Source organism: Tiliqua scincoides, chromosome 9, assembly GCF_035046505.1.
Source record: "Tiliqua scincoides isolate rTilSci1 chromosome 9, rTilSci1.hap2, whole genome shotgun sequence".
Classification (NCBI taxonomy): domain Eukaryota; kingdom Metazoa; phylum Chordata; class Lepidosauria; order Squamata; family Scincidae; genus Tiliqua; species Tiliqua scincoides.
Window position 1 is genome coordinate 2,007,236 of NC_089829.1, and position 19,843 is coordinate 2,027,078.

The 19,843-nt window shown below is 54.3% G+C and overlaps 2 protein-coding genes across 8 annotated transcripts in view; one reads left to right on the forward strand and one right to left on the reverse strand.

Moving 5' to 3' along the window:
• The first annotated feature begins 1,428 nt into the window (after positions 1–1,428).
• On the forward strand, positions 1,429–13,978 carry ZBTB17 (zinc finger and BTB domain containing 17). 4 transcript variants are annotated; one of them, XM_066637185.1, is made up of 15 exons: positions 1,429–1,568; positions 1,931–2,137; positions 2,662–2,853; positions 3,727–3,903; positions 5,944–6,048; positions 6,923–7,191; positions 7,881–8,023; positions 8,604–8,904; positions 8,989–9,079; positions 9,157–9,273; positions 10,238–10,358; positions 10,701–10,831; positions 10,920–11,135; positions 11,493–11,621; positions 11,853–13,978. In XM_066637185.1, exons 1-15 carry the CDS (start codon positions 1,562–1,564, stop codon positions 12,131–12,133), a joined length of 2,487 nt encoding a protein of 828 aa, XP_066493282.1. In that variant the 5' UTR covers positions 1,429–1,561; the 3' UTR covers positions 12,134–13,978. The 4 variants fall into 4 exon arrangements, with proteins under 4 accessions (XP_066493282.1, XP_066493283.1, XP_066493284.1 ...); XM_066637186.1 differs by having other exon boundaries at positions 1,430–1,568; positions 8,992–9,079; XM_066637187.1 differs by having other exon boundaries at positions 1,432–1,568; positions 11,532–11,621.
• Positions 13,979–17,449: 3,471 nt separating this feature from the next.
• SPEN (spen family transcriptional repressor) overlaps positions 17,450–19,843 on the reverse strand; it is a 68,228-nt gene continuing 65,834 nt past the window's right edge. For all 4 annotated transcript variants that reach the window (XM_066636896.1, XM_066636895.1, XM_066636897.1 and 1 more), the window contains 2 exons: positions 19,082–19,240; positions 17,450–18,658 (listed from right to left, as the gene is read on the reverse strand). In XM_066636896.1, the coding sequence (XP_066492993.1) occupies positions 18,527–18,658; positions 19,082–19,240 (291 nt within the window). In that variant the 3' untranslated portion in view covers positions 17,450–18,526. The remainder of the gene's footprint in view (positions 18,659–19,081; positions 19,241–19,843) is intronic.

A 19,843-nucleotide genomic window follows, 5' to 3' on the forward strand; every position in this document is an offset into this window, starting at 1 on the left:
AGTCTGTCCCTGGTCTGTCTCCCTGGCTATGGGCCTTCCTTCTTTGCCTCTTAGCCTCAGACTGTTGGCCAAGTGTCTCTTCCAACTGGGAAAGGCCATGCTGCACAGCCTGCCTCCAAGCGGGCCGCTCAGAGGCCAGGGTTTCCCACCTGTTGAGGTCCACTCCTAAGGCCTTCAGATCCCTCTTGCAGATGTCCTTGTATCGCAGCTGTGGTCTACCTGTAGGGTGCTTTCCTTGCACAAGTTCTCCATAGAGGAGATCCTTTGGGATCTCTATAGGACTGGGCTATTAGTGCCACTGTGTAGATCGATGGTCAGGCCACACCTGGAGTGTTGCGTCCAGTTCTGCAGTTCTGGCCGCCACATCTCAGAAAGGACTTGGGGGGTGGGGAACGGGGAAGATGATTCCTGGGCTGTGCACTTGCTCCTTGTTGGAGTTTGGAGCAACGCTGTCCAGAGGTGGCAGGATACTGTCCTGAAAGGGTTAAGCCATGGCCCAGTGACCCTACTCTTTACCTGTCCCCTTTGTGACCTTTGTGGGGGTGTGGCCCAGACCCTATAACCTTCCCTTCTTCTCCCAGCATGCTCTCTCTTCCTCTCTGGCCACTGACCTGTTGAGATGGCATACAGCAGGGCTCTGCTGGCTACCTTGAGCACATGGCATGCAGGGCGAGGCAGTTTTAGGGCCTTGCTATCTTTAAGTTTGCTGAACGTCTATCAGACGCTGTAACTATGCTTCTTATGGAACCGTGAGTAAATGACTTCATTTGCAATTTCAACAAGCCATTGTCGTTTGACTTTTATTGATTAGCAGTCAGCCAGGTGTGGGAGCTTCCCTGGGTTGATACCCAGCAAGGGAGGGGGTGTCTCCTGCTTAAGCTACTCTGCTTCCCCCCAAAAGAGGAAACCACTTTTTAAAAATTCCTCCAACACCCCTGAGGAAGGGCTGCGGGTTGGGGCTCTTCAGCCTAGAAAGGGGTGCCTGCAAGGGCGGGGCCAGACGGAGACATCCCAACTGCGCACGGGAGGGACTGGGCCCCAGAGACGCTCTTCGACACAGCGGGGCCCTCCAGCAAAACCGACAGACACAGCGAGCATTTCTGCGGCTGGTCTGCGGGACTCCCTGCCACGGGACGCGGAGACGAGTCTGGCCCGGTCGCCTTGAGAAGGGGGCTGGACAAGGTTCCGCAGGGAAGCGCTGGAGGGCGGGGGGTCTACGCCAGCTCCCGGCCTCGAGGCGGGCCGCCTGAGGGCGGGACGCGCACTTTGGGGGGCCGCTGCGGGAAGCGGACGGCGGGCCTCTTCTGCCGCTTTTGGGGGGCGGCGCTGCGGCACGTGCCCCCTGGCCGCAGGCGCTGGCTGGCGAGCGCAGGCGCGCGTGCGCACAGCGCAGAGGCTGCTTCCGGGCGGGGGGAGACCCTCGGCCCGCAGCGCCGAGCGGAAGAGGGCGGTGCTGGCGCTGGCTGCCGCTTCCGCCCGGCTCCAAGATGGCGGCGCCCTTTGTCTGTTCCGAGTCACTCTGAGCGCCGCTGCTCGGCCGGGACTATGTGACGCGCCGGGGATGGCAGGTGGGGGCGGGGCCGGGGTCGGGGCCGCGGCGCTGGAGGCTGCGGGCGGACGGGCAGGAGCCACTCGCGCCGGGCCCCCCTCGGCCTCTGCGCCGCCGCCCTGAGCGGAGCGGGCCGCCTGGCCGGGCCTGGAGGGGGCGGGCGATGGGGCGGGCGCGGCTGGCTGCGGAGGGGCCTCTGCGGCCTCGCGGGCGGCCCTGTGCGGGAGCCGCGGCGCCCGCGCCTCTGGCCGCTCCGCGAGCTGCGCCCTGCAGGCGCTCCGGCCCGCCCGCCCGCAGCCGCTTGAGAGAGGGGCGGAGGCGCCCCGCGCGCAGCAGCCTCGCCTGGCAGGGAGGCCCCGCCTGAGCCGCGTCTCTCCGCAGCCATGGACTTCCCGCAGCACAGCAAGCGCGTCCTGGAGCAGCTGAACCGGCAGCGCCAGCAGGGCCTGCTCTGCGACTGCACCTTCGTGGTGGACGGCATCGACTTCAAGGCCCACAAGGCGGTGCTGGCCGCCTGCAGCGAGTACTTCAGGATGCTCTTCGTGGACCAGAAGGACGTGGTGCACCTGGACATCAGCAACGCCGCAGGTGCAGCCCTGAGCGCCCCGGCAGCCTCCTGGGTCTGGGGGCTCCCAGCCAGGCCTCTGCCCCTCCTGGCAGACCTCCAGGGCCCTTTGCTCACCCAGACACGCTTCGGAGGAGGGAGTGATGTCAGTTGGAAAGGGCTGCCCTTGCGGCCAGTCTGCCGTTTGGGCCTTGGCCCTGGCAAGCTTATGGGGAGACACTGGGGCCAACGGCTGACCTCCTTGGAAAAATTCTGGGTATCCCACATTATGTCTCTTATGGTTGGAAAGAGGATGGTGGGAGCAGTCTCTGGGCTGACCCCACGCAGCTCCCCTTGGGTTTCTTGTCAAGGGCTCGCAGGCAGGGAAAAGCCTGACGGTGAACTGGGACGGCTGTCCTTGGAGGGCCAAGGACTGGTCCTGCTGTTCTTTTGTGCTGTGCTGGGGAACAGTTGGAAACAAGAATTCTGGCCCAGGTAAGGGTGGCCTTCTGCTCTCCAACCCTTTCTGGGGCTTGCCCACCTACACACTGGCACTTTCTGCCTGCAGGCCTGGAGCAGGTGCTGGAGTTCATGTACACTGCCAAGCTGAACCTGAGCCTGGAGAACACGGATGACGTGCTGGCCGTGGCCAACTTCCTCCAGATGCAGGAGATTGTCAATGCCTGCACTACTCTGAAATCTCTTTCGGCACCAGTGGACACCAGTGTGGATGCCTCTGAAGCCCCACCGCCAGCAGCTGGTATGAGGCTTCCTCCTGAATGGCTTGTGCTCTTTGCTTGTAGAGAACAAGCACGGAATTTAGCAGCTTGTCTTTTTTCTCTTTTAAACAAGCAAATTGTTCTTAAGGCTGCAGAGATCAGCTTGGGAGCAACACAGCAGCCCAGAGGTATACCTGCTGATAGGATGCAGGGTCAGCCTCGCATTAGACTTGGCAAGGCCGTCTTTATATACTTGGAGTGGCCTGCTAGCAGCGATGGGCCATGTGAGGTGAACCTCCACAGGCAGAGGCAGTCTCTATGAATGCCAGTGGGGAAGAATGCCCTTCTGTGGGCTTCATGCCCTTCTGTGGGCTTGCTGGAGCTAGCGGCGGGGTTGGGAGTGTGGCTGGATGGCTCTACAGCTCTAGTGATCTTACCAAGAGGGGGTTTGCCAGATTCATTGGAGGAGAACAGGTCTGTCAGGGCAAGTGGCCCTGGAGACCTGCTGCTCATGGCAGCCTCTGTTTCCAACCCAGCTCCAGCTCCATCTTCTTTCTGTATCACAGTTGTCCAGGATGTTTTCTAGACTGCAAGAAATAGCAGGTGTGGCTTTGACTGTGCCCATTTTACAGCCAGAGCTGGGGCAGGATGTTGGTGGCTGCCTGCGGTGGGTGGGGTGGTTCTCTGTTCTGCCACCTCCGATCGTTCAGGGTGGGTTGAAGCGTCCTGCACAGAGTGACTGGCGCGCTCTCTCTCTCTCTCTCCCCCCTCACTCTGCTCTTGCTACTTCCATTTTCTGCCCCCCCCCCCACCACCTTGGGCAACAGGCTTCTTTCCATTCCTGTGGTCTGGCAATGCCCGGTGAAGAGATGCGAGCCTCTCACAGTTGACCTCTTTTCCATTTTCTTTCCCAGGGCAGGAGTTGATAACTGGTGAGGACAAAAGGGTGACAGAAACACCTATGGAGCCAGAGGGGGCCCCACAGACGCAGCCCAGCAGTCCTAAGGAGGGCAAGATGGACCCTGTGGAGGGACTGAAGAGGGAGACAGCAGTGGAGGAGCAGGCAGCTGGAGCAGCTGGCACAGAGCCCGGTGAGTGCTGGGAGATCTGGGAACCTGTGGCTGAAGGCCCTTGAGCCAGCACCCTTCCCGAGCCCCAGGCCCTGCCTGTGTTTCTTTTGGTGGGGTTTTTTGGCATGGAATGACAGTGAGGGAAGAGAAGCTGGGCTGTAGGAGGTGGAGGCAGGAACGAGCGGTGGGTGGGGTGTTTCTCTGTTCTGCCACCTCCGATCGATCGCTAAGGGTGGGTGGAAGCATCCTGCACAGACTGACTGGTGCTCTCTCTCTCTCTTACTCTGCCCTTGCTACTTTCATTTTCCTGCTCCCCCCAGCCTTTGGCACCTTGGGCAAATGCGCACATGCACTCAGGAACAGCTAGGGCTTGAACCACAAAACCGGTGGGGTTTGCTCCAGGTCAGGCTCATTTTTTTTTTTTTTTTTTGTGATTCTCCATTTCAGTCTTCAAAGTGGTTTGGCAGTAGGCTGAATGGTGCAAGAGGCGAGGTCCACATTTCGCACAGAATGACACCTATTTCTCTCTCTTTTATTTTTTGTGAAGTCACTAGCTTGACTGTTTAACTTGAGAGAAAATATTTTTCTTGACCATTTGTTTTTCAAACATATATTCATGGTTTTAACAAAGGGATAAAGACTTGCAGTGACCAGTGTTATGCTAGAGGAATCAAACCAGTTAGTGCTTTATGCAGTTAGGGATTAGTTCTGGTTTCACTAACCAGGCTCTTTCTTGCTCTCACTCGGTTCGGTCAAGAAAAAGCTCATCTGCTGAATCTTGGATTTGGCTCAGCAGGAGCTTCTGGTGGTTAGGCCCAGAGCTGCAGTCCTTGTCTGGGCGTGTTTTAAGTGTTGGGTGCCTTTTGCCCCCCTCCGCACCTTGTGTTTTTTATGTGCGCAGGTGGAGCCTGTTTATTTGCAGATTTTATATTTGCAAATTTAGCTCATTGTGGGTCCCCCAGACCCGCGTTGAGCCAGACTTGGCAAAACCTGAACACTCTGAAGGCAAACGGAGCTGTGCTCTGATAGTCTCCTGACGGCTTTCTGAAGCCCACAGAGACCATGCATGTCCACCTGGGGCCTCTGCAGGCTTCAGAATGGCACTGTAGTGGCCTAAAAAATGCTGCTTCCAGTTTTCTGAATGTCTTCCACAGAAAAAAAAATTATGGGGCTGGAGATCTGGTGGGGGCGGGGAGACACAGTTCCTCTCTCCAAGAGGCTGTGGCCGCAACATAGGAGGACTTGTCTCCTGGCCGCTCCTAAGTCATTAAGGGCACAATCCTAACCCCTTATGTCCGTACTTTCCAGCATTTCCTAACTTTGAGGAGGCCTCCATGAGTGACTCACAACTGCAGGATGCAGCACGCGTCCCATTGGCTGGAAAACACTGACATAAAGGTTTAGGATTGCACCCTAAGTCATTTCTTCCCAACTGAGTGCCAATTTTATACCTACACAAATAAATTTTCTCTCTATTCGATAAGAGATTCCAGGTCTTAGTCCAGATATTTAGCAGCAGATAATCTCTGCTAAGTAAGAAGCACTTTTTCAAGTGGGTGTTTTTTTAGCAGGGGAAGAGTAACTGGCCCTCCTCACCCCAGCAGTGTCTTTTCTAGTGGCTGTCTGCTGGTGTTCTTTTGCATCTTTTTAGATTGTGAGCCCTATTGGGACAGGGAGCCATTTAGTTATTTGATTTTTCTCTGTAAACTGCTTTGTGAACTTCTTGTTGAAAAGCGGTATAAAAATACTGTTAATAATAATAATAATAATAATAATAATAATAATAATAATAATAATATTTGGGAATCTAAACCAAGTCTCCAGTAGGTGCCCTGTTTCTCAGTGACCTTGAGGTTTGGAGCCTTAGGCATGGCTTATTTTTAAAAGCAAAGCTAGGAATTTTGCACCCAGTGTTGCTATTCCCCGCTTCCACCCAGATGGGAAATCTGTTCCTTGTTTTCCGTGATGCCATTCCTCTTTTGGCTTTCCTTCTCCACCCCCACTTCTGCTTCTTCTGGCTGCTCTACCTTGAAAGGTTGGTGATGGCTCCCTTCTCTCCAGATCCAGGCAAGGCTGCAGAAGAGAGCCCCCCTAGTTCAGAAGGCCCCTCCTCTGGAGAAACCAGCCCTGCTTCAAAAAGCCTCCCCTCCAGGACCAGCAAGACCAGTGAGTGCCTGACCGGGAGAGACTCCTTGAGCCTCTGGGACAGGGCAGTTGCCTGGAGGAATGTGCTGGCTGGGATGGAGGGCCAGCAGCAGCGTGGGCTCCAAACTGGAATCGGCATGGAGTCCACAACCCCAGAATGGGGAAGGGCTGCAGCTACATACCAGAGCTTGGTCAGTCTCGGGTAGTGTCTGCTGCAGGGGTGCCAGTAGCCCAGTGCAGACTGAGCTCAGTGGACTGAGGACCTGACCCTGCAGAAGGTGACTCGCTGCTGCAGTTCTGGGCCCCTGCGCGCCTGCTCTCTCGAATGGAAAAAACTGGAGCCCTGTGATTGAGAGCCTGGCTCTTGTCTTCAATGAATATGACGATGTTGCAAAAGACCAGAAGTGAACACTGAAAATAGTTAGATCAGCAGAAGGATGCCATTTCTCTTCAACTCAAAATTGATGAGTTGAGGCACCAGGGAAGGAGACTCAGGCAGACGCGAGGAGGGAGCTCCTTTTTGCAGGAATGGCCTGGCTCTGGAATGTGTGGAGCTGTGGGCTCACCTCCCACAGGAGTCTTCCTGTCAGGGATGCCCAAGCCTTTGCCTGCACTGAGCACAGGGTTGGACTAGATGGCCTCCAAGACCCTCCCAACCTGAGCAGTCTGGGATTCTTTGAGAAGGCTCATTAGGCCAGTGGCATTCAGCCAGGGCAGAGCTAAGCTGGTCTTCCCGGGGAGGCTCCTGAAGGCTGCTGCTGTCCCAGATGAGTACAGCACCTTTGGGCTTCAGGCAGGAGCCGGTCCTCATTTGGTCATGCTGCTCCCCCCTTGGACACTCATTCAGGGCTCCTTGCTGAAGCACTGCTTGGTTTCTTCTTTTTCGTCTTCCAAGAACCTTCTGCTGCAAAAATCCCTGCCGAGTTGGAGGTGGAGCTGGAGGGGCAAGAGGAAGAGGAAGACCCGCCATCTGAGGCGGAGGGCCCCACCTCTGCGCCCAAGCGGGCCAGAATGGCCAACGGCACTTCTCCCCCTGAGGAGACTGAGTCGGGGGGCACAGACTCTGGCCAGGAGAACACAGGAGAGGCACGGCTGCTGCGCTCAGGGACGTATGGCGACAGGACAGAGTCGAAGGCCTACGGGTCGATAACACACAAGTGCGAGGTGAGGAAAGCGGGATTAATGAGGGGCAGGAAATTCTCCCTTCGCCTTGGAAGCGGAAGGGTGCTGAGGCCTTCCTAGCAAGGACCGGTGCGTTTGTGCAAGGTTTGGGTCATGAGTGGTTCCAGAGTCCAAGAAAAGTTGAATCAACAGCTAGATAATGTGGAAAGTCGTCCCCGTCCCCCCGCCTGCATCTTGTGACTCTGTGCCTTGTGGATCTCTGTGGGTTTCTTCTGCCTGTTCCCTTGGTTCAGAGACAATCGGCAGGAGCGCAGCAGAAGACGGGTCCCCACCTGCTCCCCTTAGTTGGTGGGCTCCTATGGGCTGAGGTTTGGCTGCCTGGGGGCAGAGCAAAGAGGAGAAGGGGGCCAGTCAGGCTCCCTCCCACACAGGGCCCACACCTGTCTTGCTCTACTCAGCAGCCCAGAGGTGGTTTCCAGCTGGGCTGGGTCTCCTGTCCAAGGAAGAAGAGGCAGCCCTTCTCTTGGGGCATGTCTTTGTGTTGCTCCAGGAGGCTGTGGTGGCCTGGCTGGCAGTGGGGCAAAGGGAGGTGATGCTGGGGGGGGCAGTGAAGCTGGAGGCAGGGTCCTTCTCAGTTGCGTGTTCAGGAAGTTCCTGGCAGCATTTTGCGTCGCAGGCTGGAGGAAGGGCTCTGGAGGCAGAGGCCGCTCACCAGCTCCCTTCTCCTGCAGGACTGTGGCAAGGAGTTCACTCACACCGGCAACTTCAAGCGACACATCCGCATCCACACGGGGGAGAAGCCCTTCTCCTGCCGGGAATGCAGCAAGGCCTTCTCTGACCCAGCAGCCTGCAAGGCCCACGAGAAGACACACAGGTGCACACACTGTAGGGGGCAGGGCTTGGCCAGAGCCCAGGGGAGCCACCAGCGTGTGAGGGGGTTTCAAGCCCTTCAAAGCGAGGCGGGGAGAGCTCTCCTCGTGCCGCCCCTGTTATGCGGACATGCTGAAAAGGAGAGGCGAGAAGCAGCCCCACGTGTTTGCCTGCCGGACCCAGACCAGATTCTGTGCCAGAGCAGAGGTGGATTTCTGGTCTCTGTGGATAGCTGTAGCCAGCTGAGGGGGCTGACAGCCCCCTTGGCAGCCCTGGAGCGAGGCAGACCGTGCAGGGCACTCGGCCCCGGCCTTGCGCTCTCGAGCATGTTTCTGTGCAGTAGATGTGTGACGTTCTCGGGGCTGGGTTGTGGCCTTTACTTCCCTTGAAGGCCGTCGTCTGTACGCAGAGCCCTGTGCGGCTTTTTGTCTGCTCCCGCAATGGCCAGCCAGTGCACCCTGGTGCACGGAGCATGCTTCTTCATGTCCATCCTGCGCCCAGTGCCCCAGCAGCCCTGGCTTGGGGAGGGGACAAGTCCTGACGGAGCTGGTGCTTAGCCAGCCTGCCTGCCTGCCTCCTTCCAGCCCCCTGAAGCCGTACAGCTGCGAGGAGTGTGGCAAGAGCTACCGTCTGATCAGCCTGCTGAACCTGCACCGGAAGCGCCACACGGGGGAGGCCAAGTACCGCTGCGAGGACTGTGGCAAGCTCTTCACCACCTCGGGCAACCTGAAGCGCCACCAGTTGGTGCACAGTGGCGAGAAGCCCTACCAGTGTGACTACTGCGGGCGCTCCTTCTCGGACCCCACCTCCAAGATGCGCCACCTGGAGACCCACGACACGGACAAGGAACACAAGTGCCCCCACTGCGAGAAGAAGTTCAACCAGGTGCGGCGGGGGTCCTCCAGCGGGCACGGCAGGTGCGCCAGGGTGGCACCCCCACACTCATTGCCTGTCTCTCGCCTCTGCCAGCAGGTGGGAAACCTGAAGGCCCACCTGAAAATCCACATCGCCGACGGGCCCCTGAAATGCCGGGAGTGCGGCAAGCAGTTCACCACGTCAGGTAGGGGGCTACATCACGCTCCAGGCTGCAGCTCTGCCTTGATGCCCCCATCTAATTCCTCCCTCCCCTTCCTCCAGGTAACCTCAAGCGCCACCTGCGCATCCACAGTGGAGAGAAGCCCTACATCTGTGTGCATTGCCAGCGGCAGTTCGCAGACCCTGGAGCGCTGCAGCGCCACGTGCGCATCCACACAGGTGAGGCTGTGCGCTTCCACACACCTGCGCCTCCTTGACAGCCCTTGAGCAAGGCAGGCCATGCAGGGTGCTCACCCCCAGTCACAGACTTGCTTCCTCAAGCATGTTTCTGTGGCTGGCCAGTAGAGGCGTGATGTGGATTGGTGGGGTTGGCCTTCCCTTCCCACGAAAGCTGCCATCTGCACCCAGGAGCCTGCTCCACATTAGCCCGTTAGCCAGGCCTTCTCTCCCCCCCTCCCCCCCGAGACAAACCCAACGCGTGTTGTGTGAATGGCATATGGTACTCGCAGCCGCAAGAGAGGATGGTGGGAGCTGGCCTGGGTGGCTTTAGAAGGGAATTGGAGCTGCCTCTTCGTGTTTAGAGGCAGTCTGCTGCTGAAGACTAGTTACAGGGGAGCACTGGCCGAAGAGGGCTGTCGCTTTCATTTCCTGCCTGTGAGCCCCTGAGGGGGGGCATCTGGGAGGCCAGTGGGCTCGAGGGGCCGCCTTCGTCAGGCCTGGCAGGACTGCTCTTCTCGTTGACAGTTTGGAATAGAGCTTCCACGTAGAGACAGTGCATCTCTACAAAACTAGGTACTGGAGAGCGACAGTGGACAAGGGCTGTGACCTCTGTGTCCTTCTTAGGGGCTTCCCATTGTGAGAAATGGGACAGCAGACCCAGTGGGCCCCCTTAGCCCAAGAAGGCCATGCGATGGCGGTCCTGTGGCTACTCCCTGGGCTAAGGAGCCGCTTCTTAGGGCCTTCCCCGCACAGGGCTCAGTCCCGAGTCCCCTCTCCAGGGAGAGACTCTGCAGAGTGGCTGCCAGTCCATGTCCGCAGGGGTTAGCTGGAAGTCCGATGGAGAGCTGCTTTGTGTGCTTGCCGGATTGAGCCTGTGACAGTCCTGCTTCCTGCCCAGCCCAGGATCCCCCTTCAGCCCCAGCCCCTCTCCCCATCTGAGGGGATTCCCTCCCTCTCTCCCTAGGTGAGAAGCCCTGCCAGTGTCTGATCTGCGGAAAGGCCTTCACCCAGGCCAGCTCACTCATTGCGCATGTGCGCCAGCACACTGGTGAGAAGCCCTACGTCTGCGAGCGATGTGGCAAGAGGTGAGGCTCTCCCAGCAGCAGTGGGGAGCAGGCTTGTGGATCTCTGGCAGCAACAAACCAAATGAAATCTGCCCCACTGACTCTGCAGCCAGCCTAGTATGGAAATTAGTGGGTTGGTCTTGGAGGTGGTGCTGGGGGGGGGCTGGACAACCACTCAAGACCCTTCCAAGGGTGCCTCAGCTGACTGCTGATTTGGAAAAAATGCTGAGCTGCCCCAGAATCTGGCACCTGCCACAGGCCCTCCTGGGCTAAGCCACTCCTGGTTCCTTGTGCTGGGGGTGGGCCTTGCACCTTCCAGCTGGGAGCTGGGACACACCTGTGCAACTCCCTTCCCCACCCCAGGTTTGTCCAGTCCAGCCAGCTGGCCAATCACATTCGACACCATGACAACATCCGGCCCCACAAGTGCAGCGTCTGCAGCAAGGCCTTTGTGAATGTGGGCGACCTCTCCAAGCACATCATCATCCACACAGGTGAGTTTGGGGGCAGGGGCGCGGGCTCACCGTATCAGGGAGGGGAAGGTGCCTGGCCATCCCGTGCTGGCCCTCTGCTGCCTTGCAGGCGAGAAGCCCTTCCTGTGCGACAAGTGCGGCCGTGGGTTCAACCGGGTGGACAACCTGCGCTCTCACGTCAAGACAGTCCACCAGGGCAAGGCTGGCATGAAGCTGCTGGACATTGGTGAGGGGGATGCGCTCAACATTGTGACCGTGGCTTCTGACGAGATGGTCACACTGGCTACAGAAGCGCTGGCCGCCACGGCGGTCACACAGCTCACTGGTGAGTGGTGGGGCTTGCAGCTGGCTGCTTTTTCCCTGCTCCTCCACTCAAGAAGACCACTGGGAGGCACTTCTCACTTCCCTGCACTGTGGGAATTCCTCCCTGCTTGTTCTTTAACCAATTTCCAATCCACCCCTGCTAAGCTTACACAGTAGCCTTTGGTGGGGGGCAGTCACAAAAACTTGCAACTTGCCTCCCTGAGTGCTTCTCCCTGGAGGCAGGACAGGTGTGAATCTGACTGGCCTATGGTTTTCCCAGTTCCATTTTTAAAAGATGGTTTTTTGGGAGGGAGTCCTTCTCCTCATGCTGTGCCCCAGACACTCCCCAGAGTCACTGCCCCTCTTCCTCACCCCACAGTTGCACAGGGGCTTCACCCTGCACCTCTTGACTCCACAGTGGTCCCCGTGGCGGCTCCTGTGACTACAGATGAGACGGAAGCATTGAAAGCAGAGATCACAAAGGCGGTGAAGCAAGTTCAGGAAGCAGGTGAGCACTTCTCTTCTCCCCACCTTGCAGGCCTCAGGTTCATGGGGGCTGACTTCAGTAGAAATTACAGGAAAACGGCAGCACAAAATACAGGGGCAGTTAAGCCTTATTTTTTAAAACAAGGAACAGTGGTGGGTGGGTGGGTGGGTTTGCCTACCAGCCATGTTCAAGCCCCTGAACAGTGAGTCCTCCCTGAGCCCAACCTAAGCCCTCTGCTGGTCTTTGTTCCAGACCCCAACACCCAGATCCTCTATGCGTGCGACTCCTGTGGGGAGAAATTCCTGGACGCCAACAGCCTGGCGCAGCATGTGCGCCTCCACACGGCACAAGCCCTGGTCATGTTCCAGGCGGACACAGACTTTTATCAACAGTATGGAACCAGCACAGCCTGGCAGGCCGAGCAGGTTATCCCGACTGGAGAGGTGCTTTTCCGCCCTCGCGACAACAGTGAGACACAGCCGTCCTCTGCCGAGACGTCACAGGCCCCCCAGTGCCAAAGTTCGGCAGAGTGAGACACACACACAGAGCTCCTGCACGAGGACTGGTTGCAGAGGGCCAGGCCAGCATCTTGTTCAGCCTACTTGGATGGTGGTGGCAGTGGCGGCACCCCCCCCTCCACTCTAAAGGGCTGGCTGCAGCCCCCCCTCCCAGGAACTGCTACAGCTTTGCCACAAGCAGCTATTTAAAGGAGACAAGGCTGATGTACAAAGACAAATTATTTCTGTATTTGAGAAAATCTACATCTGTGTTAATATTTAGAATGAAATAAATGCGATTATTTTCTAAATAATGTCTCTTTAAAAATACAGGCCTGCAGTTTTCATGGAAACCTGTTTTCAGGTAGACTGCCAAAGCATAATGTGCAATGAGATTCTGCCTTCTCTGCAAATGCTAATGAACTTGCAGGAAAATCCTATCCTGCTCTATGGACCTTTAGGTTGTACCAATGTAAACTTTGCTGCATTCACGTAAGATTCTATAGTATCCCACAGTTGTCTAGGATCTTTGATGGAACACAAACACTGTTGGACCTTTTTTGTTGGCTTAAAGACTAACACTATATCTGCTTGTCCCAGAATTTTCTGGATACTCTTTGAATACACAGTAAAAAGACCCTCATCCTTTGACCCCTTTGTTCTACCTGGGAACAGTTTCCTTCTGGGAACCAGGACCCAATTAGAACAGGACCATATTAAGATGGCATTAGAGCAAAATGGGTATCCCTGAGGACTTGATTAATCAGCTAAAGGTTAATAAACACTAAAAACATTGCAGACTGAGGCAGGTTGAGAGGTTACTAATGGCTAAACACACCATTAGTACAGGACATCAGGCCAGCTTTGAGCAGATGCCGGTACTAGTAAGAGCAATATTGGGTGTGGATCTATAGAGAGATCCACCACCTCCCTTGGCAATCTGTTTCACTGCTGAACCACCCTTACTGTCAGGAATTTTTTCCTGATATCCAGTCGGAATTGCTTCTCTTGCAGTTTGTACCCATTGGCTCTAGTCCTACTTTCAGAGACAGTTGGGAACAAATTGGTCCCTTGCATATTAATTAGGTACTTGAATATCATATCCCTGCTCAGCCTTCATGTGCAGACTAGATGCTGTTCAGCCTTCTCTTCTCCAGGTGAAACATGCCAAGTTTGCTCAACCTTTTCTCATTGGGCTTGTTCTCCAGTCCTCATAGCTGTCCTCTGAACTCACTCCAGTTTGGCTGCATCTTTCTTAAAGTGAGGTACCCAGAATTGGTTACAGTACACCAGGTGAGGTCTGACCAGTGCAGAGTAAAGCAGAACCACAACTTCTCATAACTTGGAAGCTGCAGTTCTACTAATACAGGCTAAAATTGCATTTGTCTTCTTTGTAGCTGCATCACACTGACTCATGTTCAATTCAACAGAACACGTCTTCTAGCTGAACCGTAAGCCAAAAAGAGCTTTCAGCAGAATGCTGCTTTTGGCTAAATAGTAAGCTAAAAAAAAAAAAGCTTTTGAGTTAACAGAAGGCTTCAAAAAAAAGGGAAGGTAAAGAAGATGGTGTTAGCAAGAGAAAAAACTGAATCTGCCATTTGTAACATTAAGAGGAAAGTGAAGGTTAAGAACTCAGTGGGAAGAGCATGTGCTTTGCAGAAAGGCCTTGGTCTAGTCCTCAGGCAATGGGATTTTGAGAAAGAACTGGGGAAAGCTCCCCTCTAAGTACACTTGCTACCAGCTACTGTATATTTCTGCCACCTGTGTGCATTATACATTCATTTTAATTTGCAACAAACCCACCTACAAGAAGATTCTAAGGACTGCAAACAAGCTAATGCATGCAGTGTGTTTTTGAATTATGCTAAAAGTGCTATAGAAATTACCATAAATACAAATTGATCCTAATGTAAGTCTTGCTAGTGATTCTTGCTGCAGTGCTGCCTGCCTGCCAGGAGATGGCACTGTGCTATGCTTTTAGGCAGGTGTCTGTGATGACCACAAACCTGTGTGGCAGTAATACACCTTTGCAGTGCTTCTTTGTCTTTTTCAACCCAAGACATGGTGCAGCAGATGCCACAAGCTGTTACTGCTCTGCCTGCCTCCACAGCTGCCTAAAATGCAGAACATCATATTGGAGATTTCATTTTATAGGATAAAATTTTTCATTAGGTTAATGCTTCCACAGGTTGAGCCAAGGAAGTGTCAATGCAGTTTAGAACCAGGGAGAACAGCAGGTAAATTGGTGGCTACCAGGGTGATTTACAGTCACCTCCTTGGGGAAATACAAAAAGCAGGAATGTACACTAAAAAAATCAACCAATAAAAATATATACAGTACAGGAATTTCCAAACTTTCTATTGTTCAACAAGGAAAAATGAAGTCCTTTTTTTTTCTTCCTAGACTGAAATCAATTCCTAGGCAGACAATCTGCTCAGAAAACTCCTCCCAATCAATTCTAAGTGCATGTCCACATAACAGGTGCCTTTAAGAAAATAAGGAGCTGAACAACAAGGTGATGGAACAGATGAAATGAGGTAAGTGGAATTAGATCAGCAGCTAGTTGATTAGAAAAGCCTGACTGGTTTTTCTAGAGTGGAAAGCCACTCTTGTTCTTGGCCTGGCAGTTAGATGGAAGGAGGCTCTGCTGCAGACAATGGCAACTGTTCCGGGTTCCTTCAGCTGTTGGCAGAGATACTTGCCTAATTTTTTTGTTTCATGCAGTAGGGCCTGCTATTCTTGCTCTGAGCAGTTTTAGGATTTCTAGCTGTCATCTTAGTTGTATTTTTTATTCCCTTGATGATGCTCTACAGAGTTTAGGGCAACATAGGGGTTACTAAATACATTTGGTGAATGTGGCCTTGAAATGCAGAAAGAGTTTCTCATTAGGTGTCAACTCCAGGCACAGAAGGTTTTCCTTCCACACAGGATCAAGGGGTTGTCCAAGCTCCTTGACAAAATGGGGAAAAAGTCTCTGCTTGCGCACTCAGGTTCTCAAGGCAGATTCTCCATAAATCTTGGTTGGGGCTGCTTTCCCTTTGCACAGCCACTGTGAATTTGCTGACCCAGTGAGGTGGCAAAGGTCTCTTCCAGCTGATGTTCAGGCAGTGGGCACACTGCTCTTCAGAGCACACCAATGTCAGGGCACCAGCCCCCCCATTCCTTTAAGTGGGAACTGCTAAGGCAGCACCATTGCTCTCTTTGAGCCCCCCCCCATCTCATCTTCTTGTCCACCTCTCTATATGCAGCTACACCTACTCTTCAGTATCTTACCAGCAGAGGTTGCTCTTAGCCTTCAGCTATTGGGAGGAGAGTGAAATGATGGAAAGTCCAGCAGAACTACAGGCCGGCTGCTGCCCCTCAGCGCAGCCCTCCTGGCACATGAGGGAAGGGAAACTTGAGCAGGGTTCCACGGCAGGTATGTGTCCCAGGACACTGCATTTTTGCACTCTCACTTGGACTGCCCTCAACATCAAAATCCATTTCTGTTACAAGCTGCTCACCTTTGGGCACTGCTCCCATTCTTGTACTCCAGCACCCATAAAACTCTCACAAATACAAGGAATCTTTGGGGAGGAGGTGCTGATGCACACAGGGGCCAACACAAGGAAGCCACAAAGCACTTCTGAAAGGATGCATTGTGCTATAGGAGTAAAGGCTAAAGCCACTCCTCCAGAACTGAGCCAAGGCAACCAGACATGAGGCTATGGGCCACCCACACTCATAGCATCTTGTGATGTAACCACATTATTAAAGAGCATATATAATTATGTATATCAGTGTTACCATTCAAGGTGACAAACACCACAAAAAGCAACCCTTCCCCTAGGCCAGGGTGGCTGCCCAACCTGGCATCAGTGCCCCATGACTGTGTAGACGCGGAAGTCATTGGCGGTGACACAATGACATCATTGCCAAGTACTGCTGCCTGCTGAGCTGCTAAACTCAGGCTGCAAGGACAGCAAGGTTTTTTGGTTTTCTGGCTGTGCCATTCTGGCTTCTCCAAAGGAGATTGGAAAGCTGCTGGAAGCAGGAGGTGGTGGTGGGTGGTAGCCCTCAGACAGGGCAGGGCTGTCGACGGCTACCAAAAAGCCTTGTGGGCCACATGCTGGACGCTGCCCTAGGCGAACACAGGACGCTACCCAAGCAAGGCAGATCCCTGATTCACCTAGCTCAGTATTGCCAACAGTGATGGGCAGTGACTCTCCAGGGTTTCAGGCAGGGGTTTTTTGATGCCCTAACTGAAGATGCTGCCAAGGAGTGACTCTGGCCAAGCGGTCCCTGCTTTGCATGCCAAAGAGGCCAGAGTGCTCAGTTGTGCTTCCCCCACAACATCTGCTGGGCACCCACTGAAACCCTGTTGCACAATTCAGCCTTTCAGGGTCAGCAGGTCTCATCAAATATTACCAGTACTGGTATTGGGCAGAGGGAAGAGAAACAAAGGTTAGTGCAGCATCTGATGGAGTAGACTTATTGTCCTCCAAAAAAGCTCCAGGAAGAAATAAATTTGGTAGGGGCTCAGAGGAAGCAAGCCCAAGAGGGGAAAAACACAAAACATGGAGACAGCAGGTGAGAATCATGTTTCCCCAGGCTCAGTGGTTCTCAAACATTTTGGGAGCTTTACTCCCAAAGTAAGTCTTTGCAGGGAGGGGTGAAGGCAGCGACACAATCCCCAGGATAAGGGGGGGGAGGGGTTGCTCGTAGTTACTGTTAGGGCAAGCAACATGAGGTGCAGGGAGTGCCACGCAGCCCTCCGCAGGACTCCCTGAGGCTTGGAATCTTCAGAAATAGCAAGCGCAAGCCACTCCCTGGCTGCCTTCACAAACCGGAAGTGGCTTGCGCTTGCTATTTCTGAAGATTCCAAGCCACAGGGAGCCCTGTGGAGGGCTGCACGGGGCTCCCTGCACCTCCTGCTGCTTGCCCCAACACACAAAAAGTAAAAGAACCCCCTGCCCCCCCTTAAAGGAACAGGGGAAGCATTACACGAACTGGTGGGTTTGAGAACCACCAGTTTGAGAACCACTGCCCTAATTCACACATGCTGCCAAAGGCTGCAGAGCAGTTCTTCCAGCTGAACCAAGCGGGGAGGCCTCCCCAGAGGAGAGGAGCCTGTTCCTGGATCCTCAAGCTCCAGGAGGTCCTGTGGTTGCTCTCTGTGCAAGCCCTGTGAGTACCACAGTATGGAGATCACCATGGAGGATCTGCTGTTTTCACTGCCTCAGACTTGGAAATCTGGAAACAAAACAGCCCACCCCAACCAAGCACTGGAAAGGGACTTTCTTCAGCACGACATGCAGACTGCAGGCCAGGCTGGCTGGGCAGCCCTCCAGCCACGCACCAGACGCCACCGCTATGTTTTGTATTTTTTAATAAAGTCTGTAATCCAATGACACACAAAACAAAACTGTGCTGAGAAAACAGGTCCATAAATTAATTGTTAGGGGAGGGGGAGGCAGCGGGAAAGATAAAAAGTCTGCACAAGTGTATAACACTTCCACATGTCCGTTGGGTGCGCGAAAGGGAGGCGGCGGTGCGGCGGGAAAGTCATGTCTACATGAAGCGCACTTACAAATGAGTGACAAATACAAAGTCTGAGTATGAAAATAAGATTTTCTCTGAAAACACATTTTTTGGCACAGATTAAAAAAAATGTATGTTGTGGGGAGCAAATTTCGTTTTAAAGTCAGTATTTTATATATTTATATATATATTTGTATGTATGTATGTATGCGTGTGTGTGTGTATATATATACATATAAATATATATATTACACATACACACCCACGGAGTCCTGCATATCCCATCAGGAAGGAAAACAGCTCTCCCTTTTTGTGTTTTGCTTCGACTCGTTGTAAACTGTACATCCCAGATGAAGGAGGAGGGGCCACTGCAGCATTGAGGGGGTCAGAGGCAGGAGGAGGGGCATCCAGGAGGACTGAGGAAGGTGGGACTGTGTGAAGTGCTCCTTGACCTGCAGACGGGAGCGCTAATTCTCAGGTCCTGCGTTTTCGAGTCCACAAATACAAGTTCGTGTGTGTGTGTGTCAAGATACCCATTCGGAACGCCACAAGTCTTCAACTGTGCAAAGGTCCAAAAGTCACTAACTTAGTGCAAAGGCAGTTCTGGTTCCTTGTTTTGTTTAATTTACTCCGTACATTAAAAGGCGCCTTCTTTGACCATCACTGTCTTCTCCCGCAAGGAGGCACCAAAGCCCAAGGCCTGGCCCCCTGTGCCTTGGGGGGGGTGGTGTCCTGCCTTCACTCCAGCGATATGTAAACAGGCAGGGGCAACACCTTGCCAGAGCTTGACTGAGGCTCAGAAAGGCAGGCGGTTCCAGTCCCTGCCTTCCTCCCTTCCTTCCTTCACCTTCATCTCTCTGTTTTTGCCGGAGGACCTGGGAGAAAGAAGTCTGCCACCAGGAAGCCAATCAGACTGATGCAATGACAATCATGAGGTGAGGAGAGATGTTGGAGATGCTGGCGAGGAGGTCTGGGGCCAGGCGAGAGAGGTGACTCTCCGAGAACTCGCAGGGTGGGAAGATCTGTAGGACGTAAGCAGGCTGGAAGAGACAGCCGGGGGGGGGGGAGAAGACACACAAAAGGGTGAGAGGATGCCCTGCACAGCAGCCTGGCCCAGGACACTAGCTAGGCTCTTGGGCAGATTCAGGCTTCCTGCCCCACGCTCTCACTAGCACCTTCTGCTCTAAGAACATCAAGATGCTTGCCCAAACCCGAAGAAGCCCACGCCAGCAAGGAGGACAAGCTCTGTCTGCTTCCGCCACTCCTCTGCCTGGAAGGCCAGAGGCAGGAGAGCTAGCCGCAGCCACCTGGAGAAATGTACTCTGCATGCGCTCAGCCAAGGCCTTCTCTCCCCCAGTGAACAGGCAGGCCAGGAGGAAGTTCTAGGCCTTGAAATGTGTCCTGGTGCTGAGCCTCTACCCCAAAGGTAAGAGTCTGAGGTTAGCCCCCTATACACCCCTTACCTGGTTGGAGCCTGGATTGGGGACATTGATGATGCCAGCGGCCTGCTTGGCCTGCAGGTAGCTGATGAAGGCCGCCTTGAGCGACTCCGTTTGGCTGACAACGTCCTCCTGATCTCGTCCACAAGGCAAGGCCAGCAGCAGGCAGTAATCGCTCTCCACCTGGAAGGCCAGACAGTACCCATTAGGCTGCACAGGACCACTCCTTCTGACACATCATAGACCTGGGGGAGGTGTGGTTTTCCACGTGTAAGACTCCCCCCATCCCTACCAAAGCAGCTCCCCCTCTGCTGTGAAGGAGCCGGTGGGCACTTGGGGCGTCTCCTGGGCATGGCCAGAAGCTCTGCCGGGGCACCCAGGCTTCCTGCCCTGGTGCATCCAGGAGTCCAACGCTACACCCTGTAGTCTGCAGGTTCTATACTGCAACATTTAGTATTCAGCATAATTCAGACTAATTTTGTAGCTGGGGGGAGGAGCAAGACAGAGTGCTAACCTGCCCCTTTGCCTCAACCATCTCTGGCCTCCACAAACTTCACCCCCAGATAGGAGACTGGGGCTTAGGGGTGTGTGTGCACATGGGGGCAAAGTCAAGGCTCTCCAGCAGCTCCACTATGGGCAGCATAGAACCAACAGCACAAACTCAGACCTGGTCATTTCCTAGAAGCCCTGCTTAGAAACACATACCCCCTTCTCCAACACGACCCACAGTACCAGTGGCCCATTCAGCTCTGCAAAGTGCAATTCTATGCTAGCAATTTGAAATCA